This window comes from Caloenas nicobarica, chromosome 23 (genome assembly GCF_036013445.1).
Source record: "Caloenas nicobarica isolate bCalNic1 chromosome 23, bCalNic1.hap1, whole genome shotgun sequence".
In the NCBI taxonomy this organism is placed as follows: Eukaryota; Metazoa; Chordata; class Aves; order Columbiformes; family Columbidae; genus Caloenas; species Caloenas nicobarica.
Genome location: NC_088267.1, coordinates 4,009,365 through 4,035,233, shown reverse-complemented (window position 1 = coordinate 4,035,233; position 25,869 = coordinate 4,009,365). Strand labels below are relative to the sequence as shown.

The window sequence follows — 25,869 nt, the reverse complement described above, 5'->3', positions numbered from 1 at the left end:
GCAGCGCTGAACGCGCAGCGGCAGAGATCTGAATTTTCCCAAAAGGCTGTGAGCATCGAGAGGGGCTTTTCTAGCTGTGCAAGCAGGGTTTTGGAAACAGATTTGTCCCACGGGCCGCAGAGCAGGCTGAGGTTAAGAACCAGCTGAGGGATCCCAGCCAAGCGATGACAAACCTGGGGACAGCATGGGTGACGCACCAAGGGGACATGAAGGACACGGGTTCTCTCAGGGGTCCCAGTAAGTCGGTAGTTTTATTTTTTGTCTTCTCACCTCTGCAGACCGGCCTGTGGTCGCTCCACGCAACAATTATGTCGCTCACTCTCTTACAGGTGATGCTTTTGGAGCCCTGTAAATCATAGCCCTCGTTACAGGTGAACTGGAGGCTGGAGCCTAACCTAGCAGACAGAACAAAGGCCCAAGTTAGAGACCGAGACATTCCGCGGCAACAGCTTTGTCACTTTTTACCAGTGATTCTCCAAATTGTGAACAGAGAGAGCTCCCCGGCCCTGCGGGCAACAGCGGCAACGACCGAGGGCCGAGCTTCGCCTCGTGCGTTTTGTGCTGTTTGCCTGAGGTGCTCGTGGCCCAAGAACAGATTCGAGTCTTTCAGTGCAACTTCAGTGGGAATTGTATTCAGTGCCGGAACACCGACTTGGCCCCAAGAGATGACATGCTCGGCATTCTTATACAGACAGAAAAAAATACCTTTATCCACTAGTGAAAGATTTGTTCTGTATTCTATCGCTCTGGATTCAGAGCCTTTGCTGGTTTAAGCCAATCCTGCCTTATTCAGTGAAGTGACACAACGCTGGTTTACAGCAGCTGAGAATTTATCCTACGGAATTTAGGGACTTTCGGGAATTCCCTGTCCTCCACCCTCTCCCCTCCGATCCATTTCCTGGATTTCAGGAGAATTTGATAGACTCAGGTTAAATTGAAATACACTTTTAGTGAACGAAACAGCCATCGACAGCAAAATAAGATTAAATATTGATTTGCTATTGCGAACAGCAGGCTGATTCATTCCTGCACACTTTAAATGAATGCTAGCAACTACAAGGGAATTACAGCATTGTTTTAAACTTTATAAGAAAACAATTATCTAGCACCATGTGTACTTATTGACTAAGAACTGTACCGGTGCTTTGGGAAGGCACCTCAAATTGAGCAGGGGCAGGGCCACGCTGTGACTTCAGCTCACTTAAAAAGCGATTTTTTGGTGTTGTTTAAGACAGTTCTTTCTGCACTTAACCGGAGGAAGGAACGACAACAAACATTGATTATACAAGCCTGGCTGAATGCCCATATTGTGCAAAGAGAAATACACTGCAAGAGAGATCATTACAAACCCTCATCTGGGACACGATCTCCCGAACACACATGCACATTTAGACACACTTGTTCCTCTCCATCACTCATCTCAACGCGCTTTTCAGACACAACGCGTTCAGAGGAGCGCAGACGGTCTCTAAAAACAGCCTCGGTAATGCCAAGGAACACACAACGGTCACCGACAGTGGCTTTGCAGCATGCATAAATACACACGAGAAAGGTTCTTACCTAAAATCGTTGCCTATTCTTTTGCCTCTCTCTGGAATCCCAGGGTCTGGACACATATTATGTCCCTGGGACACACCAACCTGAGTTACTACAAAGCAAAAACAGCACATACAGAGACAGAATAGCACAAGAAACATTCTTTCATCAACTGATTTGGTGGATGTGGAGAGAAAAATGGCAACTGGTAGCTCGAAAACCTGAACATGTTCCTTTTTGTTTAGAGAAAAACGGCTTTGGAAACAAATGTAACCGGGATAATTTCAGCTCAGTTTATACACCAAAGTGTTTTCTAGGAAATGCCAGCTAGGGACGCAGTTTCCCCCCCGATCCACTACAGAAGTACCTCTGAAAAGTTGGGTGTTTTTTTTTCATTCTGCAAAATTACACCAATTACACAGCCCATTTCTGAAGCCTGTGATTGAAACGGCCACCTGCGACAGGCGCAGGTGACAGCCTGTCCCCTCCAAACCCATCCGAGTGGTGCCAGGGAAAGAAAACAACCCGATGGAAAGGCAGGTGTGTGATACCGGGGACAAACCAAGCACAGAACAAAAGGGAGAAAGGAGAGGGAAATGCGAGTCTAGCATTTTAAAGCAAGTAGTTTAGCTTGAATATGAAAATTTTTATGGAGCAACCTTAATGTAACTGCCAACAAACATGGTATCTATGAGGTGGTGACCAGCACTGAAGAAACACCTTCCAACTTCATCCCGTATCTCCCCATTTCCACCTTCCCCTCCAGCCCGACCAATGGCGCAAACAAGCGTTGACTTGGGGTGGGTGTCACCTGGGCGACTCCTGACAAGGGTGAGATCTGGAAATACACTGATGGCAATTTTGAATTCCAGCCACTACCAAGATGCACGATAACATGGGACAAAGGGGTGATTTTGTCACGGAGCTGTAGAAGTTCACGTGACTCAGTTTTCTTGTGTCACCAAGCGAGGGACACAAAGAAAACGCAACATTTCCTGGCAATGATGCTGAAGCAGCGAAGCATGAATCTTAAGCGAGCGTGTTTCCGTTCTACCTCTGCCTATCGCTAGATTAAAGGGAAAAAATCCCAATTATACTCCAGAACATACTGTGTTATCACAGTGTCCCCACGACCCCTGCCAAATGGATGATGGCGCGGTGACAAGAGCGTGTTTGTCACAACAGACACGGTGGCTCCGCAACTGGAGATCTGCACAGCCCTGGGCACCATGCACAATGTGGAGGTGCCTGCACGTAAATATGGACATGGGGAGAAAAGCACATGGAGTGTCTGCACAGCATGGATGCACAAAAAGGCAAGACCGTTAATATGGTAGTTATTCATCGGGTAATCATGCCTTGCGCAGTCAGGCACTGTAGGTAACGCTGATCCTAAAAGGATGGAAGGATCGCTCTGGTACGGAGCTCCCAGCTGAACATCCGCACCTCCCTGCGCCGAGAGCATCACAGCTTCTGCACCAACATCTCGGCCCATTGTGTCTCTCCTGGCTCCCCTTTCACTCCAGCTCCCACCCCCGTGCTGGAGCCAGCCCTGCCCCACACTGTCCCTGTCCCTGCACAGGGCCGGGTGCCGCAGCACGACGTTTGGTGCTCCAAAAGAGGAGTGAGATCTGGCTCTGTGAGAAACCAGACTCCTGGAGATCGCTTTCCCTCTCCTGCATATTCATAACCTCGTGTGAAGCTCAAGCACGTGGACACGCAGAGACACGAGCAAGAGACAGAAGCATGAAAGCGGCACACGGTCTCTTTTGATGGCTGCGTTTTGTAGCTACAAAGCTTTGCTGCCACCTTTCACGGATTCTGAACGTACACGGGAGTCAGAAGGAAGGGAGCCCTACCCAGAGCAGGGACTCAGCTCTGATGCTGTCACCAGCTGCGTCCCAACAGCTGCAGCACAAAGCCCTGCTCCAGGGTGCTATCTCCAGCAGGTCTCAGAGATGCAAAATAATTTGGTGATCCTTCTGCAAATGAAGCCAGCGGCTTCCAAGAGCCCTTCTGCTAGTGCTTGAAACGATACGCTGCTTCTGAGGAATGAGAGGTCGGCTGAACAAAGTACACAGGTGACACCGTCATCCTCAGGGATTCTTCAACCACTACCTACCTACACAAACATGCTGACTGTGCCTACAGGTATCTCCAAACAAAGGAAAATTAACACTTAGGACAGAGTGTACAAACTAGCGTTGTATGTCACAAGTCCACAGTGGATTCAAGGAAAAGTGCTAAGATTTCTCATCTTACTTCTACACCTTCCCCAGAGTCGAAGCAGACCAAATGAGACACGCACAAACACCCCTTCTACAGATCTGTCTGCATTCAAACACTTGTACGCTCCTCCTTGCAGAGGAGATTGCCTTTCCACATCAAATTCTTTCTCCCAGAGTCACAAAAGCCTATCTGGACAACCTCTGCTATGTCCACGGTAGTGACGCTGCACTGGTGTCACATCCATTTGCTACGTCCCATGTCAGAAGACAGCAAACCTTGGAGCCTCCGATGCATCAGGAGGAATCGAGGCCACAGGCGAGCAGCAAAACCCAAAGGCACCCGAGGGCAGGTTCTCAATTACCAACCACACTTCTGAAGACTACGACCAGTTCTTCTCTTGTTAGCTAGCATTTTGCTCATATCTATTTAACACGCGTAGATAAACCAGCAGACAGATAAACCAGAGCAAGGGGGAAAGGACAGATATCTCCATATCATGATAACTGGGATGTTTTACTTGTAAAGGAGAGCAAAAGAAGAGGATGGATTAGACGGTCACTTACAGAAAGTTTTGTTGTTCTTTTGTTTTAGACACACAGAAAACAACTAAACCGAAGGTTATAAACCATATTTGTTATGCTGAGGACTTGCTGTCGGTGCTGTGTTCCTCTTCCTGAAGGTCTGACTGATCTATGCCTGGCTGTAGCACTCCAAAATGAATTCTTCAAGGTCACTAGGAAAACAACAGATCTTAAACGCTGTGATGAACCGCTCCATTTCTACATTACAGGCTGAAAGATTCTCTCCCCCAAACCACAGAACTAGTTTTCCATCCCCTTCGTTCTGATTTTTTCAACAACTTCCTGCTCATCACGTCTGCAAACCCAGCCAGTTACGATTGTTTTGTTTGCCACAGTAATTTACTCCAGCTGGTAAAAGAACTGAGAACCTTCTTGAGTTCTCTGTATCTCCCCACGTTAATAAAGTTCACTGATATTAATAGATTCCCAAGGGACAATTTTTTATTGAACTTAGGAATGTAAAATATGAACTACAAAATAAAGCAGCATCTAAACAGGCTTTTCAAAGACTCCGCATTTCTCAGCGTAAGAAACACAGTGAAAGCAAGTGAGCTTGTCTGCTGGCATGGGGAGGGAAGGATTGCAGCAGTAATTAGCTGTTTTGAAAAGGTTAATCTTTATGATCACACTAAGGCTTGCAGTTACCCCATGCAATCATCTGGTCAAGTTAAAGGGTTACAAAACTCAGTCCGAAAAGCAGTAGAGCTCGTACCCACCAGCCCATGCGGAAAGCAGGCTGGCTGCAATGCTCAGGAGCTAGAAGCTGCCATACACTCGGGCTGAGACCTAAAACTGGTCAATGCCTCCAAGATGCCTTTGCATCTGTACATTTAAAATAGATTTTTGACAAGTCTGAATATCCACAGAACTTGCGCTACTTCATACGACCCCTTCCAATAATATCCAGCGGTACATTTTCAGGTAACGTCTCGTGCAAAGGTCAGAAGAGCAACTTGGACGCTGTTTTTTAAAAGCAAAGTACCATGTTTTTCCCACTGTGGGAACATGGAATATACACATTTCCAAACCGCATACAGTGAAAGAAATAATCTCCCAAATGCAAACTAAAATTTACAACTATTTCTTATATCTTATGCTCCAGAGCTGTATTGTTTTTCCTCTAAAAATGATTAAAGCAAGATGTTCGATTAATTTTAGGGATGGTGAACAGTACAAGGCTCTTCAATTTCAAATAAACATGTTTGCAACCAAACACAATTAGCAACTCCCCCAAAAGTCCTTATTCTTATATATTCTTTTCTGAAATAGTACCACGGCTGTTTGTCGCTGCATTTTGCCTCCACTCACACATGAACACAAGGGCTGTGATCTGGCAGCAAACCACAGAGTCCACCCAGCAAAGCAGAAATCCTCCGGTGGCCACAGATTCTTCAAGGGATGATTTCAAGTACAAAGAGCACTAGAAAACATTCCTGCTAAGCAAGTGTCTGAAAATCAAGCATGGCATAGCCCAAGCTATTACCAAGAGACATAGAAACATCTAAATTTCTGCTCTTCGAGCCAGATGAAGTAAGAGCAAAGCTAGCCAACTTCACGGATCTTTAATCAGCCTGTCCCACCTGTATCATTATCTCTGATGCATATGCAGACTCATAAGCCCATGGAAGCCTGAGAGAAGCAGGGGCACGGCCAGCCACGCAAATCAAAGAGGCACAGGAAAAAGCAGATAACATTTTGGGGCTCCGTTTTCTGAAAACGAACCATGTTCTGGAGACACCTTCTCCAGAATCAGCATTTCTGAAGTTGGAAATTGACTGCAGAAGTGTGACAGCAGAAGGCTGCGCGAGATAGAGGTTAATCTGGGTTTACGGCCCGGAGCTCGCTGAGCGCGGCGGACGTGGCAGAGCCGAAGGCACGAGGGCCGTGCCGAGCACCACGCTGGCAACGGGCAGGAATTCGGGCCACAGCACTATCACCATCTCTATTATTATAGCTTAACAGCTTTCGGGCTAAGCCGCCTTCCTACGCTGTTTTGCCTTATCAAACACGACAAGATTAGCGCTACGGGAGATGCTGAATTGACAGCTTTGAAGAGCGGAGCCAGCTCTCCGTGGGGTGAGGATAAACCGGGCACGGGCAACAAGAAACTCCTGCACGTTTCTCCTCCAAAGTGGAGCACGACTGGGACGGAGCAGATTCCGCTGGAACGGAAAGTTCGGTCGCTGCCTCTTACTGAGACGTCAGCGCTCTCCTGAGCCCCGGGCAGGGATAGTGCTGACAATGGTCATTAGCGGCATTAATTAGCAACAGGTGACACTGCCACAGGGAAGTGGCCGCACATTCCCAGGAAGGAGAAATGGGAATCCTATGTAAACTCAGTACCAGAATACTTATATAGAGTAGACTAATGACTCCAAACCACGTTCAGTGGGTGAATACTCCTTTCCCCACACTCCCCACTGCAAACATCCTTCAGCCTCCAGTGCCCACGCAATCCCAGCCAGTGCTATTTTCCCCCAGAATTTCACGCTCAGGTAAGTGAACTGAAATGTTCATTACAACTAAATTCTTCTTGGTGAGAATATCTGATAGGACCAGGAACATCTTGCATACAGGGTTTTTTCTTAAAATTGAATTCTTTTTCTCTAAACACACCTCACCATTTTCTGCTCTGGAGATTTGGGGCAATTTACATCCTGTTATTTAGTTGCCTCGTTGGGCCCTGCTCCTGAAAACCTGGAGACTATAAACACTCTCACACAGGCCCAGAAATGAGCCATTTTCATTGCAGACAGACAGCAAGTGATGATTTAAACTCAGTTCATCCATTTTTTTCTTAAGTGAATTTTGCATCTAAACTTAAGGCGAGTGAGATCTCCAAACGGTACCTCTTGGATGGGTGTAATGGACTATGCAACAAAATGAGCAATTATATCCTCTCCTCTAAAAACTATTATATGAAATGCTATGTTCTGTTACTATTTGAATTTATATAAAATATAAACTCGAGTTAATTTGGATCCCTCCTCCCTTAAGAGCCCAGTCGCCTGCCCAGTCATACGCATACAGAAACTGTGAGTTTGCTTCTGATTTTAAAAGAACCCAGTGTAAAGATGAATGGACCCAATGGATTCGCTTCCTGCAAGAGGAAAAACCACCAGTGACAAAGTGACATTCTGAGCACGCCCCTCACACATCAACCCCTAGATACACTGAGAGCGAGTCACTAATAGGGAGACCACAAAAATCAGTATTTATAAGCTCTGGCACAGCAGTGACATGATTCTTCTGTGAGGATAATTAGATAAAATGCAAAGGGAAAAGAGACTGCTATTGCCTCCGTAGCTTTTCTAATAGGTCTTTTTTTGATGTGGTTCCTTACCCCTACTCCTAATTTTACCATTGCAATATTGCTTCAGTTTTAAAATTGTGGACAGTTTGACACTTCCCACACTAAAATACGACAGCAGTCACCAAGGCCGGTCTGTCATTGAGCAGGACGCATACAGTATATATTAAATGCACACACACCGATCCCCTCCGCTCCCGCTGTACCGAGTTAGTAAATGCTTGTGAATAGAGCACTGGGCGGACGTGATGCAGTAATGCAGGGGGAAGAGAGGGAGAAGCATTGAGGCTTTTAAGAGCGACAAAGTTTTAGAGATTACTGGAAAGTCAAATGAAATGTTCAAGGAGATCATCATACAAAGAGCGAGGAAAGAGGAGCCAAGGAACTTACACACTGATGTCTTCTGGTTATTGTCCTTGCTGGGCATCAGCTTCACCCCTCTGGACTTCATTTCCATTTGCTTTTTGACTGTAGAGACACACATAAAACAAAGCAGAGAAAAGGAAGAGATTTAGCAAAGCATTAGGGATTATTTAAAAAGAAAATGAAGCAACAGTTGCACACTCAAAACGAATGCCACACAACATAAAAATTGTGCACAAGCCTAATAAATAGTAGAATCAAAAAGACAGTAAAACAGCAGAAAAAAAGGACCATATTGAAACCATGTTATTGGCAAAGAGAAGTATCAGCTTACAGACCCACTATTAATAGCCAAAGGCACATCAATTATAAAATCCGCATTGTGACCATTCACCTCCCCGGCTCTAAACCTCATCCAGGAGATAAGAAAACCCGTGAGGGCACTGACAAGATTTCCATCCATCCATCCATCCCTACAGAGTCCCATCCTTCTTCACAATGTGAAAATTCCCCACCGACCTCAGCAGTTATTGGGTTTATTATCAGGACTTGGCTGTGACTGAGGTTTTGCACAAAACCTGCACTGTCCAAACCATCCGGATAGCGGTCGACAGGGAGACAACGTCTCCCACGCACAGGTGTTTCTGACTAACACACAGCAGAACTTTCACTGACATATTTCATGTTAATGTGGCTAAAGAATAACTTCACATCAGGAAGAATAATGTCCAAATCGCTTTATGCGATCCTTTTTCTGATGAGCCAGTCCTTATCTGGCTCCGTCTTCCACTTCAAACTGTGCTTTTCTTGTTCTTTATCTTGTCATACTTTCATCCCTAAATTAGCACATTTCTGAGACGAAGTTGTCAAAAAAAATTACCGATATAACTAACAAGATTTTTTAATCATGCTTTTCTGGCTTTAAAAAAAAAAAAAATCTGTTTATAACATCTGTTTGCAGGAGCTTCAGACAGGAGATGTCAAGCATTACTCCTTGAAGCTTAACTCAGGTAGCGCTTTTCTGAGCAAGATGCTATTACAGCTTGGAGCTTTTTGTTCATCGTTTGGCTACAGCTTGTTGCTTTTTCTTTAAATGAAGCAGTTATGCTTCAAACTGAGGTCCACATTAGCTTAAGAAAATATTAACGAAAACCAGCTTATGTTGTTTGTGTCTTTCTTGTCAGCATTAGTATCTTTAATCTGTCAGTGGTTTCTTTGCTTTATATTTTAAAGAAGAGAAAAATAATTAACATTTTGCCACTTTCAAAGCAAATCTAACGCACACCCGCTTTTTTACTGTAATCCACCTGCAAACGCACGAGAAAAGCAGCAGGTCTCCCAACGCCCTGACCGGCCCCTTATTCCTCCAGGTCGCGGTACGATAACTCCGGGATATTTGTAGTCTGACCTCAAGGTGTTTCACAAACGCTCTGGATCCAGGAGCAAAGAAAGGCCACGGGGCTACAAGAGCTCAGACTTTGGCGCAAGTCCGGAGCCTATTTCTGCCTCAACTAGAAAGAGCGGCAGCAGCTGGACTGACCTGGGGACCCAGCCCGAGGTCCCGTCCTGCAGGGAGAACCTCACTCGCAGCCAATATTCCCTCCCAGTCAATAAAACACAGTCAAGCCCAAGTAGCTAAGGCTAAATTTGAGCTACTGCGGGATGTACAACGGCTCATGACTTCACGGTATCTAATTCACTGCTCTGTAAAGCGCTTTGGGGCACCGTCAGTAAGGGAGCAGCTTTATAAAAATAATTTCCATTTTTATATTCTCCGCGACTTCCCTTGCAAGTTACTTTATACAATTACCAGTGAATTCTTCTCCGAGCCACACACGGCAAAGCACAGATCTGTTGATCGGTGCACGATAAAATCAGCCCTTAAGGACAAGCAAAGGTTTGCAAGCACCAGCTCCACCCTGCACACCCAGAAGTGATGCTGGACCGAGGATAACGCGTCCCTGGAAGGGTCAGCACCGAACTGCAGCCCCTTGCATTGATTTCCCAGGGCTGCCCAACAGCCCAGAGTGCAGCAGAAGGCGAGCAGAGAGTTCACGGCTTCAGCACATCTGGGCCTTGCACATAGCTGCAAATTTTGCAGAAGGACACGCTAAATACCAAAGGTTCGCCTGTATTAATTCCTGCCTTCCAGTATCCAGCCCCACTCCAAATTTGTGACTAATGGAAAGCCAAGCTCCAAAACAACCAACAGTAATGAAAACAAGCAGCAGAAACCAGACATTCATTACTAAGGACCAATCCTAAAATACAGAGACTAAACGGCATTACCCATGAAGTATACGCTCCCCTAATTGCATCGTGTCTCTATCAGCAATAATTGATAAAGAGAGATCACTATATACTCTCCTCTTAATCCTTCATTTTGTTTGCGACATGGAGACATAATAATGAAAGTCAAGCTTTACAAATGACTCAATTTAGATCAGAACAGGTCAGAACGCAGTATCACTTGCTTTTTTAAAAAATAAGAACAATTCTCCCACTCTATGCCCTCAAAAATCTGGTATACAAAAATCTATTTTGTTTATAAATTTGAATGTGGAACAGCACTACAAAGGATGGTGTCAGGATAATTAGATGAACAGAAATTCCTCTGTTTTCTGGAGGGTTTTGCTGCTCACCCATATCTGACGGATCTAATGGAATACTCAGTATCCTGTCAAATTTGAAACATGACATTACAAAGCTTTTCCAGCAAGCAGGCAGTCTGGGGTGTTTCTTCTAAACCGTTTCATGTTGCTGTAAATGAGAATTTAAGGAGACATTTATTTATTTTTAATTTGGAAAACAGCATTCCAGCAAAAGAAGAAATCTATTCTACAAGCCTCTGTTCCCCTTGCTGGGGGATGGCTATTAAATCCAGACTTGCCCGAAGCTCTTTTTCTCCTGCTGGGGTGTTTCAGCATCACCTGGGACACCTCGGGTGTCTTTATAGGGATTCTCACTCAAACTAGAGGTGAAGAAAACACCTTCAAACGGACCCGCTGTGGAATTCCTCATTCCTGCCCTCGGCAACGCTGCAGCGGGCACCGGAGCCTGGAACAAGCACCAGAACTTCCCGTCTCTGCCTCTTGCCCAACAGGTTGCACAGCACCAGCTGTAACCCCGCTGCAGCTCAAAGATCCGTGATAATTAAGCGTAGATATTTATTGGGATATCCCTATCCTTAAAAGCCGTGTATATGGTGCAGTGTGTGCACCAGGTAACTCCCCAGACCACGAGTAAAGGTGACAGATCTGCTGGTTTCCGCACTGTGCCCCGGGCCCAAGCTCATCCACATTTATCTTCCCACCCGAGGGTGCAGGACAGAAGGGGAACGGGACGGGGAGATCAATAAAATTGCAATTATGTGTTGGTAACAATCAGCAAAAAAGCAATTTGGGATCCAACTTATGTAATAAAACATGTGGAGAGACAGATTAGCCCAGTCAGTGCATTATTTAGATCTGTTTAGCATCATTTTAAATTCAGCGGGGTGTTTGGGGTTTATTTCTTGTTTTAAGTATTGAGATTTCCCCTAACAGATGGAAAGAACCTGACAAAAGTCCACAAAACCCAGCGAGTGTGTGAAGCATGGATGTCAGGTTCCCTTTGCCAGGCAGAGGTCCTGCTTCAATGCCATTTCAAGAGCACGTTTTTAAGTTCATCTTTTAAGCACTCAATACACAAAAGCGCAGTTCATTATACCTAACAAAACAGCTTCCGAGGAGTGTGCTAGATTAGAACCCCCTGACATTCACCTAATCAGAGGAAATTATAACGTTAATCTTTATTTTTCTATTTAAGAAAAAAGGATGATTCAGACAGGTGTTTTAATAGAAAGCAGCAATCATGACAGCAAAGGAAAATGTCATATCAAGAGCCATCAGCTGCATGCCGTCAATTGTGTTATACAAAAGAAAAACCCCAAAACACAACTGTTTTCTCTTACAATTTAAATTTATATGTTAAAAGAAAACAAGGGAAGTTAAATAATGGTGACCCATACAGCAAAACCCATGTTGAGGCCACGACAACACTGCAGAGGCCAAACAGGGAACAAACAGGGCAAATTTGCAGATTTATCCAAGGAAACTCCTCTCTCTTTCACTTTGTTCTTGTCAGTCTGGGCCTACGGTACTTTTTCTCATCGAAGTTCTGTTTGTTCCTCTTGAGGAAAGCTGCTGAGCTGGACTGACACCAACCGGCGCGGTGGACACGAGGAGCTGGACGTCACCCTGCTCCAGCTTCCCCCTCCCGATCCCGCCGCCTGCAGCAACCACGCTCCACCGCTGCACCCACAAAATCCTTCCAAATCCTCCGAGAATGCTGTAAATCATCCTACAGAACCCACCCTGGCGACCGTTTGGTCCCCAACGGGATGCACTGAGCTGCAGTTCGCCATGGCTGCCTCCGAAACTCAGGACACAACAGGATATCTTGGGTGCTAAAGCATCTCCTCTCCCCCAAGAGCACCTGAGGGTGCCGACCCTGAAATCCACCCTTCTCGGGATGGCAGGAACCACAGGACAAACCTTCAAACCAGGCTCAGTGGCTGTGGGAAGCGCTGACACCCTGTCTGAATCGCCGCGTCCCACCCAGCGCATCCCGCAAATCAGCTGGGAAAGGAACATCTACTAACAAAGCGCATGCCGCAAATCTCTTTTCCTCTTTTCGTTTGCACTCCTAACAATTACTAATGACAGCTCTACACATGATACTGCCTGGATACCCAGCTGGAAAATTAACATTAACAGGATACAGAAAGATCACGCAGGAAGTTCAGCTGTAGATTCCCAGGGGGAAAAAAAAAGAAGTTTGGCCAAACACATGTTGTGAATAGTGAGGCTGGGCAGTATTTACCTTGGTACTGGGCGCTGAAGCCCTTCTGCCTGTGGTTGCCATCCGATGTGAAGTGGAGCCGCAGCCAATTCTTACTGCTGATAACTGGGGCGGGCAAATTCATCCCAGTGAACCTGCAAGAAACCAAGCAAAACCAGCCACGCGTTATTCTGTGAATCATACCCCAAATACCTGTCCTTCCAGGTAAAACTCCTTGCACAAGAACACAGGAAATCCTGATTGAGTACCACCAGCTCCAAGAAGGCAGCGTCCCCCCCAGGGCTGTTTCTGTGCCCGCATTCCTCTGCTTGTCTTCCCTGCACCATCGGTAATTACTTGTGTATCTCATTGATATCACAAGAAATGGCATAAAATCATCTCCGGGTACACCTAAGGTGTGCTAAATGAGCTTGACTCTCAAGCTTATTCAGTGCCTGGGTTCATATTTGGTTAACCCTGCTTAAAGAAAAAAGAGTGTGTTTATTTTAACTGAGAAAGAATTGCCAGAACCATTTTCTTTTAGTGGAAATAGGCAGCAAGAAGCAATGATTTATGATCTGTCCCAACCTGGAGAAGATTCCAGCCATCAAGCAGGAGGTGGAAAGCTCCACAGCCCATTACAGTCAGTCCTTCAGCAACTGCTCTTTTCATACCTCTTTATCTTTTTTTTTTTTTAAAGTATTATGCTGTTTGCTTTATTAAACTGCAGATCATAATTCTTGGCTGAGTTGTCATATGTCACATCTTAGCCCAGAACAATGTTCGCCTTAGTCACAGCACCCTTGAATTGAGGTACATAATGGTGATATTAACCATGGTAAGGAGAACAACACTACCATGACAAAAGCTATTATGGAATCCTATTATTGTTAATGAAAGCCCATTTAATTTTTTAATCCTAGACTGCCGCTTATTTAAAAACTATTGGCATTCAAATAACTAGGCTTTTTTAGATGAAGGCAAAAGGATCCCGGAAATCTATTCCATTCCAACGGATACTTGAGATTTTATTACTACACACTTTCAACAGCAGAACTGACAGCCTAGAAAACATTTTAAAAGTCCTTCCCCTCAACTACCACCTCCAGAGGTGAACTCACCTTTTGCTAAGGCAAACAGCAGGAAGCCAAGATGACGCTTGGCAGCGCGATTACCAACGGGAGCTGAACCGCAATGTGATCCTGCTCTCCCCGTAACGGAATCGCGGAGACGCTGCTGCTGCATAACTAACGCATCTCTGCCACCTACAGCACGGACTCCAAACCCCGCGTTATCCTGTGGCTGAACTCTGCCTAATTATTAAGCATGACTAAAAACATTCCTTACACTGCAAAATTAAGATTGATCCTGATCGTTTCTCTATTAAATATTCCCACCTCGGTTTTGCGGAGCCTTTTTGAAATACAAGGTGCTATAAAAATGGATTCTTCACGGCATTCTGCCGTCCTTAGATAGCTCAAAGACAGCTGAACCAGTCCAGTCTGAAACTTTTTCAAGTAACTAAGTTCAAACAAACATATTTTGGGCTAAGATCAAACATAAGATGCCTAAAACCAATTCTGAGGAAGTTACTATGGCTGGTTGTTATGACAACATGTTTAAACTTAATACTCTTACTCCCAAAGGCTATTCTATTATTCATTCTGAATCAATAGTCAAACTTCTCGTAAATAATCTTTAGCTATGCAGAGCCAAATTTTACTTTCATAACTGTGGAGAGCTGAGTAATTCAATTGTCTGATATAAGAACCAGACAACAATAAAATTCACCTGCCTGAATAAGGCAGAATTTCACTTTCCTGTCCCCTAGTCCCATTTTTTTAATATGCATATTTGAGAATTAGACTCAGCAGCCTGCAGACTAGTCATCTACTTACACAAATACTTCATTTTAGGTACGTGAATAGTCCACTATTAACTTCCAAGGGTCCCACCTACATGAAGAGCTAAAATTCTACTCGCTGAGGGAATTAACACTTTGAAAATCAATTAGAAAAAATAAAGGATTGCACTTCTTGCTACCTTTACAATAACATAAATAACTACTTAAGGCAAAAGCGGGAGGAAACAAAAAAATCAATCGTAACCACAGTGCGCAGCACTCACTTTGTATTGCTATGAAGAAATACAGAAGATTTTAGGGTGAAAGAAAACGGTTCCCTGAATTCCCTGCATAGAAATTTTCATCAGCACCGTATGTCAGCTGCTTAAGACACTGACAGCGTTTTGAAAGGACCAAATCAGCCAAGAAATCACTATCGGGTCCTCATTTCCATACCCGCCACTGCTCAAACTCTGGGCACACACAAAGTGCATTCTCCAGGGCTCCCGGCTAGCAGGCTCCCTTTTTATCTTTTCCCTTCTATTTCTGAAGTTAAGCAGCATCTTAACATCAGGTCGCGGTACCTGGAGCTATTTCAGGTCCCTGGTCCTGCCCGTCACCAGCATCCAACCCTGAATTTTGTACCGAGCAGCAGCTGAGACACCACCAACGACGGCCAAGAGGAGGATCCGCGTCCTCCGCGCCCCCCAGGCTAAACCGCAACATCTCAGCCGCTGAGCATCAGATCAGGAATCCCCGTGAAATCACGGGGACAAGCACATGGAAACACATCACGCAACTGGTGGAAGTTGGGTTGCTGGAGTAGATATTTTTTTTTTTAGTGGTGTGTTGGTTTTTTTTTTTCCTTAATTGATTCCAGTTAATAGAATTAGTTCAGCACAATAAAGGCCTTACTTTTTTATTAGCTTAATTGCTCGCAGATATATCACTTCAGGCTGTATATCTGCACTGAGCTCCAAGCCCCCTGACGCGCCCCAGGGAGGGAAATCTCCAGCCGCTGCAAGAGGAATATTGGATCTGTGAACGGTCCTGTCCCCCCCAGCCCCAGGGCACTTTAAACCCACATGCGCGGAGCACCCGATGGAGAAGAAAACCAACCACCCTTTCTTCAATGCTGAAGGTGGGAACACGCTCGAATCCCAGAGCTGCAGCCCCTCCTGTTTCACGCGATCCAGCCAGGTCACCCCACGCAACCAGGAAAAACATAAAATAATTCTGATGGAGAAGAATTGGCATGGCTAGAGCTGGGGATTTAATGGAAAACATCATGCTCACCTGCAGTTAACAACTAGCTTTTCAACATAAGGCTCCCACAGGTTTAAAATAATCATGAAGCGGCATTAATGGTTAATTGATAATGGAATATTTAATTACAGATAAACACAGTTGGACTGAAGCAGCTGCATGGTCTTTGAATGCAAATGCCCTGGCTGCTGTTGATGAATCTCAAATGAAACGGGAAGGATGCTCAGCAGGCAGGGGCCAGCGGCAATCACAAAAACCACAGAAACACCCCCAAGACTCTTGCAGGAGCTGCCACCGGCCGGTCCGTGCACGGGGCCAACGCCGGGCAGCACCCGTTAGTGCCGCTGAACCCGCGGACAGACCGACGGCCGTCCAGGACAAACAAAACCACACGATAAAGGCTGCGACAAGCTCTTGAGGACGACGCTGACTGCGCCGTGACACGGAGCACACGATGTTTGTACTGTCAGCTTCTCAAGGTCATGCTATTTTGCTTGATAAACCCCAAGCTGCCTTGCTGTCTTCAGGAAAAAGGAGGAGCTACATTACAGAGACTTGGAAATGCACAGAGCTAATTAAAAGAACCCGAAACGCCTTTCCATGTTCCCCAGCACACTTCTGTGCTACATTGTGTGCTGTGAATTTTCAACACCTACCGTTAGCCCAATAAATGATTGAATTTCTAATAGTCCAGTGAGTCATGTAAATAAAAGCCCTTCTATTTTGGACCTCTGCCACTGTATTTTTCAGTATTCCAGACTCTTTTTTTTTTTTTAAAAATAGTAAGTCTACTAGCAATTTGCAAAACTTTCCAAGCCTCCCTATGTCCATTCCCCCCTCCCTCCTCTTTCCTGCTGCCATCACCACGAGATATGAATCACTCGATTAAATATTCAGCTTCCTGAACATGGCAACGCGTTAACCGAAATCTAAGGCTTGGGAATGACTAAGTAGCAATGCAAGCGCTGTTTTTAAAGTAAAATCAATAATCACTATGCACTGATGGGAATTCGGTACCCATTCTGTATTAAACATCTTTTTAATCCTGGAGTCGCTTGGAGAAAGAGCAGAACGGAGCTTTTCAGCATTTGCAAGCAGATTGATTTGCTGTGGGTACCGAACTGGTGCACGATGTGAAGGTTTCCAGTACCAGCTACTGGATTCATTTCCCTTTCTGACCATCTTAACTCCCAGAAAAACAAACCAACCCATCCAAGAAACCAAAACCCCCCACACACTCAGCCGTAACTCCCCACCAGTTGTTTCCCCACTAGCAGGTAGTTGTGAGTCCATCACTCTTGCTCAGTCAGACCTGCAGCACTTGCAGAATTTCCGAATTTCGCTCCGAAATCTCAGTCGCCAGCCCGCCCTGAATGCTGCCCACAAGTTTAGATGACCTGTGAAAAACGTACTCTTAAGCAACTGATTTTAGCCCCAATGCTTTCCAATATTGTTTTTAACCAGACCCTTAAGGTATTTTTTCTTAAGTGAAACTGAAGCCTCAATGCCAAAGGCAGCTCCTGCAATTCCCTTATTGCATAATACAAAAAGGTTAATGGGAGCAAAACTCCTCTTTTGAGCAAAAGCAGTGAAGTGTGGTTTTCTCAAGTAAATTATTTTCTTTATTTCTTTTCTTGCTCCTGTATTTCACATTGGATTCAGGCATTAATTATTTAAACCGTTCAATCAGCCATTCCTCCCTTGGCACAATTAGTATTACTGCACATGGATGGCACTGATTAATCTGCATTCACGCACCATTATCTATTTACAATCCAGATTCCTGCTTTAATTTGGTTCCGCATGGAGAGAAAGAAAAGAAGGTGGGGGGGGAAAAATAAATCAACAAAATGTCAGAAAGTGAGCTAGAAGCAGTAGAATCGTGGAGATATTTGCAGACAGAAGATCCGATTTTAACCACCCCAAAATGTGATTAGCATGAATTTGACCGCGGTATTTCTTAAAGAACCCCGATACAACGAGTAATTCATGGTGCGGCTGCAAACTGACTGCAGGAGCGCGTGGAGCTGAAGGTCACAACCAGAGGTAAGAACTCTGCTCGAAATCGCGTTATGTCGAGTGCGTCACTTGCACGCAATGGATTGAAGCATGGACTTGAAGCAGGTGTCTCGGTGCCGACCAGAATCAGCATGTACTCCAACACCAGCGAGCCAAAATAATAAATAAAAGGCAAAGGAACATCACTGGGCTGCCTTTTTTTTTTTTAAAAAAAAAAAAAAACAACTATTCTTGTTTTGCTTTGTATTTTAAGAGAACAAGCTGTGCCTCTGCGAGAGGAGGTGATGCTTCCAAGGTCACATCAACACTAGCTCGGGACAGGGAGTTGCGCTCCGAGCTTGTTAGATTCAGAAAAACCTTTTGCAAGAGAATGTTTAATAAGCAGCACCCCCGAGACCTTCATGGGATTTTGGCTCAGCAGTGACTTGTGTCGGCCGCGCGACCTGCCAAGGGCTGAGATCGGTTTGACGGTCTCCACGGCTCCCCTTGCAGCTGCAGGTACAATCCCACGCCTCCGCATTGCACAGATCCCTGGAATTAATGCTTCTGACCACCCAGGATCCCAAACACAGCCCACAAAGATTTCCATTTCCTCGCGGTATTTATTACACTGAAGCATTCTGACTATTCAGAGATTAATCTTCCTTTCAACTAAGGGACATAGTGCAGAAGCTCTTCATATCTCTGTGTATTATTATTCACTTCACCTGTATTTTTAACTTTTCATCCAAACGTCTGGTCGAATTATCATGAGAGCTGTACCATTAATTCTGAACATCTTATTTCAGCATGTCTACTCTCTTAAACAAAGTATACTTGAGCACCTCTAGACCTCATTTCTCGCTTGCGAGAGACATCCCATCACAATGGACTTTTACAAGGAAAATGAATAATTAGATCAAGTTATTGTTCCTCGCTAAACGCTATAGAGATGGAGAGAACACACCTGCATCTTAAGCCTGTTTCAGAAGCAAAGTTACAGCAGCCTGGAAGATGCTCAGGAAATGCCACCAGATCAGCTCCCCACATCCCCAGCCCTGGTGTATGGAAACCCCTGGGGACTCCTGACTGCACAGCATCCTATAAAAACAGCCTAAAACCACTGAAAATGAACTTCTTTGACCGCTCAGGCTTGTGTCTTGTCATCAAGTGAGGTGCTTCAAAGCCCTTGCCACCATCCGCAGGTTTTTAAGACGCACAGTGGGGCTCAGAGCCCATCTCAACCCCTGGGACAGACCTAAACAGAGTCGGTTTTGGCAAGAGAGGCACCGCTCTCCTCCTTCTCCAAAAGGAATCAAAACTCAGGCTTAAGAGGACAGGTTATTTTAGAAACTCAGACGTACTGCGACCCTGCAAACCCCCGTGACGCCTCGTGACACCGGATGATTGGAAATGACGGAATATGAGAGATCTGCTCAAAATCAGAGCGGCCCAGGAGAAGCCACCAGTGCTGACTCAGGACTGTAATACTGAAGATGAAACAATTCTGATTTGGATTTCACCTCGGTCTTAGTTCTTGGATGTAGCTTAAGGGTAAATCCCTCTCCTGATGGAACCAGGTCACAGCACTTTTGACCTCAAACCTTCTGCCACCTTCTGCTTTGCTCCCAGTTGAGCTGCACTGATCTTTTAACAACAGAATTCAGCTTTAGCTCTAAGAGCAACAAATCATTACCAAAGCAATCCCCACCTTCACTCCTTCCAGAAGCTGGCGCTGGAAGGGAAATCTGATGAGTTTATCACTCCCAGCTTGCTTACTCTTTTTTCCTTCCTTTTCTTCGCATTCCATTGAAAGATGAAAGTGTTTCCATGCAGCAGCAAAACTTCAGTCATTGACATCAACTTTAATTACTGTCTGCACCCAGATAAATGTGCTGGGTAAAACCAAATCAATACTTTTGTTTGGTTGGGGTTTTTTTAGGAACCTTTACAGTGAAGTTCTTAATTCTTCATTTTTTAAGTGACATTTCCCCAGCTTATCTTTAAAAGAGCGTAAACCAAATCTTTGACTGATTCGAGTCGATGTAGCTCTATTGGAGACAAAGCCAAACTAATTTGCATTGTACAGGGGAATGTGACAATCTAATTTCTCTGTTTTCCTTAACCTGTGAAATGTTTCAAAATTATTTCAGTCTCTCATTAGTCTGAATACTCTTAGATCTCTATGCTAGATTAATGATGGTCACTTTAATGAAAGCAGCGATTCCCTAGTCCACATGCATTTCTGAAACTGTCACAATAGAGCAATTTAACAGGTGAGAGGGTCTCTGAGGAATTCTTATTAAAGTTAGTAGTCATTTACACACATATCCACCCACTACAGATAATTGGTTTCTTACATTTAACATACAGGTATAATACTCTGTTTATATACACCTATGCATATATATGCACGTTAGATACAGAAAAGCAAATGGCTCATTTTGCAGGGAAACCCTTTGTTTTCAAGGCATTAACAAAATCTAGATTTTTCCACTTTTAGAGTAGAATCCGCTTCAAGCCGAAGACACGACTTCACACGCCATTTGCTGCAGCAATGAGCAAAATGCAGATGGTGCACAAAGGTAATTGTGAAGCACTCAAGCTGGCCACGGACTGAAAAGTTGCCGTCGGGCCTCACCGTGATGCAGCTGGACTCACTTTATAGCTCCAGCTGCAACCTGGTGCCGAGGTCATGCACGAGGTGCGGAGCCAAAGAAGTCGGGATAATCCCAAAATCTTTCAGAAGAGACATAACCAGTGATATCCAGAGAGAGCCCCACAAGTAAAAGGGCCCTTAATGCAACCCACCCTCACTGCAAATTGAAGTCAATGGACAGCACAAACGTGTTTCTTTATGGCTCAGAAAAGCAAGATTGCAAGAGCAGAGCCCCATCAAGTGCAATGGTCGGTACTGAAAAACGAGACCGCATTGCTGAGACGGGTGTATTTTATCACATGAAGTACTTACTATAATACTTTTACTATGGAAATAACATTTGGCTCCAGTCATACCCAGAAAAAGTTAACAAACATGATTATATTTATTCTATTCAGGAGAAAACAAACACTAATTCAACACAACAGAAGAATGGCTAATGCAATTGAGGCTTACTAATGCTGCATTGCAAATCCCCCGAAGAAATCTGCTACAGCTTTATTACAATTTCCTCTAAACCCTTTCTGCCATACTATCAGTGCTACAGAGATTGTTTTTCCTCAGTGCAGGCAGAGTTAGATGTGTTGATAACGAGAGAGACTGTATTTATTACTAGATAAATAACACCCATCTCCATCCCTGCATGCACAGATACACTCAGGTCTTTGTCAGTCTAACACTGCATTAAAGTTCCATTAAACTTGGGCTCTTTATTGCCAGATAAGGCTGGGAAGCCATGGGGCATGTTTTCAAATCATTCATCCCACGGAATTCTGCAGGCTGAGACCAAGAAGTTTGAAGATAAGTCAAATCTCAGCCCCCCACTTCTCTGCTCCCTTCGGGAACTGGGGCACAATGGGCTCACGTCACCTTTCGGTGTCACCAACGAGCCCGTGTGCCACCTCTAAAGACTTTTTTGTCTTTTTTCACTTGTTTTTGTAGTTTTTACAAATGCTCTTCTACAGTGTCAGAAAAAGTCAGAGAAACTAGGAAGAAACAAGGTTTGGAAAGTGAAGCTTAGGTTAGTGCCAGCTCCTTGAAGACGTGTTAAAATTACAGCAGTCGAAATTACAACAAAATGCAAAGCAGCCTCAGGAAGAAAAGAACCAAAAACTGTGAGCTCTCCGAAGCAAAGACCTATTTTCTGGCTGCACATTTAGCACAGTGGGATGTGGACGCCACCAGAGTTTCTACGTAAGACTGCGACTTAATGCTGATAATAAATAATGGCGCACAAACGCACCAAACGCTGAAATACATCTGTACGGGCACAGGACTCCTGTCTCCCTTTGAGATGAAGGGAACTGACGGGCTGTGTAACAAGGTGAGGTGGTGAAGCCCCAGAGAAAGGTGTAAGCCGGGTCTAATGGCTGCTGCCTCCAGGCTAAAGTCTGAACTAATCAAGTGATGAACGGCCCCATCAACTCTTCTACTGTATTGTGCACTCTTGGCCCTTGCTAAAACCATGAAAAAGCGCTGCCTTGTTACAGAAAGCACATAGATGGACCTGGGGCCACCACTTCGGTACTTCTGGGTAGTTACATAAAGCAATTCAACCACATTTCCCATCTTTTTAGCAGACAGAACAATTCTGAACTATCACGGTCAAGACTGTTTTGCTTGGTAACTTCCAGTTGCAGTAGGGTGACAGTAAGACTAGAATTTCTGTTGAAAAGGGCTTAGTGGGACCATCTGCTTGTTTACTCTAGATATTAATTTAGCATCAAGTCCAAAACTAAAAAAAAAGCTGCACAATGGCTTAAAGCCAAATCCACAGAAGCCACTTCGTCCCTAAACTCCAGCTCCAAACCTGCTCTAAACTCTTTAAGTCTTTATGTGTCCTGTCTAGATGGAAACAAGTGCAGGAGCATCCAGGACCACGGCACGGCTCTCAGCCCTAACGCTAAACCATGGATTGTAACTCAAAATCCACTCCCAACATCTCTTTTGCGATAACACCTAGAGCTGAGATATCATTTGACCATATAACAACATTCTAAGGCAGCATTGTCATCACTTTCAGCAGGCTTCTGACCAGAGACTGCAGATTGATGTTGCAAGCGTGTTTTCCGGGAGACAAAAATGAGGTTTTATCACAGCTCGTGCAGAGCTGGCCAAGAACAAGCCAGAGTCTGCTCCATCCTGTAAATCAGCCGCATCTCATGATTTCGAACGGACCAAAACCTGCCCCTCGTTGACTCTCAGCACCACAAGGCCAGGCTGTATATAACGTATGGAGAGCATCTTTCGCCTCCCTCAAAGCAGCACACAGTGCTTTTCCTTAAAAATTACCATGACAGGCATGGAATGGTTTCTTGTTCCAACCTTCAGCTACTACCAAGAGAAAGCGGTTTCCCCTCCTCCTGGTATGGCCGCGCATGTTTATATGGTGACTACGTCTGCCTTCATCATCTTTTACATTCATCTCCATGACAATTTTCTTTTCTGGACCTTGTTAGCTGCCTTTCTGGGAATTTATTTCCAATCTTATATTTATTCAGAACTGACATTCCCTCCACATGTGACAGCTGCTGGAAAATTTTATATATATATCCCATTAGCAAACAATACAGACAGATTTTTCAGATATTGTTGTAAGTCTTACAGAAGTTTGCTGGAATTTGGATTTTTTTTTTCGTTAAACTCTCCAGTTACTGAATACAAACAGATTATAGATATAAAGAAGAAAGGTTGTTCTGAATTTTTTTCTTTGTGAAAGGTACTTTGGTAGAGGGATGAGGTAGACTCCAGGACACTTGTGAAGAAGCTGCTTCATTTTCTCATATGGCCGCATCCCTCCTACCAAAAAGAACGAGCCAGAGCCCTTTCCATTAAGCAAAAAAGTTGCTTCCATGCCCCCTTCTCCTAAGCATGTTCCTGTGCTGAAGCAGCGATGTGCAAATGCCGCTACATCCACATGCAGCTGCAGATCCAGCGCCGTATAATCCACACACCGAGGACAGCACGTTCCGCCAAGTCCCCTTTTGTCTTATGGGAACCCCTTCTGCACCTTCCTATTAAAAGTGAAAACGTCTGTCTCCAGTACAAACCATTAATATTTGATGCCTGCAAGCAGGTTGCAGGGGCAGGGGGAGAGAAAAAAATTAAATTACTCTCCAAGGTCATTCAAGCAGACTCGGTAAATGAGGCCTCCCTGAAGATTCATAAAACTGAGATATACACGTCCTGTATATTAAAACCTCAGGAAAAAAAAAAGAGAGAGATATCAAATGTTATTAAAGCTCTGAGTGAGAGCTATAAAAGGCAGGAAATCCAGTGTTAAGTCAAACACTGGATCAAATTCAAAAGGAGCAGAATAGAGGAGAAAAAGATAAGAGATAAGGATTGTTTCCAACTGTGGTTTGTTTACCTTATTAATTCCTGATACTCCTATCCTCTGATCAAGGTGCTCGGGATGGGCAAAAATTAAACAAAAGCTAGGCTCGGTTCCCAGAAAAACAGCCTGGGAGCACTGTATCTTCCAGAGACAGCCCATCAGTAAATCTCTCTATTCTACACAGAAGAGGTCAGGACATAATTATCTGAGGCAGCGAAAGGGGAAGCGGCCAAGGTGACAGCACCGGCCGATGGCCCAGAGCCCAGGTCCCCAAGCCCTGATCTGGTGTTTTTTCTCATGTGCAATCTGCTTGGAAGTCTAGACATGCCCGGGGTGAGACCTTGTTCTGGAAAAGTCATATACACACGTTGATTTATTTGTCCTAGCGTTTCCTGTCTTTTATATAGCATATAAAATATTTCTGTCCCGAATTTCTTTTAGGTCCAGAACTGTATTTACCCAGAGATCAGGGGCTGGAGAACAGACGAGTTCAGCACGTTAATGCCGAATATTTCAGGAGCTGCTCACAACTTTACCGCTTCCATCAAGTGCGTCAGCCCTTCCCAGCCCGACTCCAGAGAGCGTCAGGGATGAAGGATGCTCAAATCCATCAGCCCTGTCCCTACAAAATCCCTTCCTGCTCTTCAGAAGGGCAGCGCTGGTTGCTTGGTTATGCTAATAAATAAGAGAGAGGCAACAAAAGAGATGATCTGTGGAATCACGGAGAGGAATTGTTACGAGGGAGTAAAGATTCGGTAATGATGATGTTGAAGAAGCGGTCGTTTGTGCTGAGTGGTTCCCTTGGTAATTTCTACGGTGACTACAGAAGTATAATATATAGGATTATTGCAGGGAAATGCCTCATAATGAAGCAGATCCTTAACTTGGTTTGACATTGTCATTTTACACCACACTATTTAATGCGAGACCTGCAAAGTAATAAATACTTATTTTGCCAGGATATCAAAGCCCTGTGAGAGGTGCCAGCTGCCAGCTAAAGCAACAAATTGTTACCTCGGATTCTCATTTTTGCACTGAATTCCACACTGCTCTCATTGCCTCTTTAGAAAGAAAAGGAGTTACCTGCGTAAACCCTACAGGAAGGTTTGCGATTGCAGTCGTTGATAAACTAATGCTCGGGCTTTCATGTAATCCAGCAGCAGAGGCAAGAAAGCCCCTTCAGCAACATTCAGTCAACGAACCCACGGAAGAAATCAGACGTGATTTCCCCCTTTGCTCCCCTGACACTTTCTTTCCCAAGCCAACATGAACGGCTTCAGCTCTCCCCGTCAGGAGAGACACTTTGAAGAGGTGCTCGCAATATCATGTATATTTACTCAGCAAGCAACTGAATAATTGGAGCAGAAGTGCATAAAACAAGCCTGTCCCTATCCTTTTTGGTGAATTATTTAAACAAAGCCATTTTCAAGGGGCTGGTGTAACAAAACAGTTTGGTGTTGAGAGAATTCCAAGCATTCGATCCAAGTAAATAAATTATTGTTTCTGGGGACCAAGTGGCACATCCTCATCAGGAAAGCGAGTGCTCCTGTGTCTGTCTGAACATGCCAGCACATACAATCACTCGGCAGTAACTACTTCAGAGATCCCCTTGGTGAAAGCCTTCAAAAAAAAAAAAGGAAAAAAGCCGCAGAAACAAAGGACTATTAATAAATGAGCCACAGAACTGGCCCATCCTGCAGAAACCCCGGCACACGGGGCTCCACCGATTACACTTGATTTCCACTCTCTGGATGTCACCGCTCATAAATGGGGCATTTGTTCCCAGGACTTGCCAACCTACCATTGTCACATGCAACAGTTCCTTCCATCTTGAGAAAGATCAAAGTTTTTCTACCGCATCATTCTTGCCAAAGACATTATGGTATTTGGTTCATCGAGAGGAAGGTCTGGATATTATTGTTGCAA

At 44.6% G+C, this 25,869-nt stretch overlaps 1 protein-coding gene across 1 annotated transcript in view; it reads right to left on the bottom strand.

Annotated features, from left to right (window-relative positions):
* The window catches only part of CSMD2 (CUB and Sushi multiple domains 2), a 225,893-nt gene that overhangs the window by 124,565 nt on the left and 75,459 nt on the right, over positions 1-25,869 (bottom strand). Inside the window, 4 exon segments of the mRNA XM_065650363.1 lie at positions 271-395; positions 1,561-1,648; positions 8,047-8,124; positions 12,883-12,995. Of these exon segments, the coding sequence (XP_065506435.1) occupies positions 271-395; positions 1,561-1,648; positions 8,047-8,124; positions 12,883-12,995 (404 nt within the window).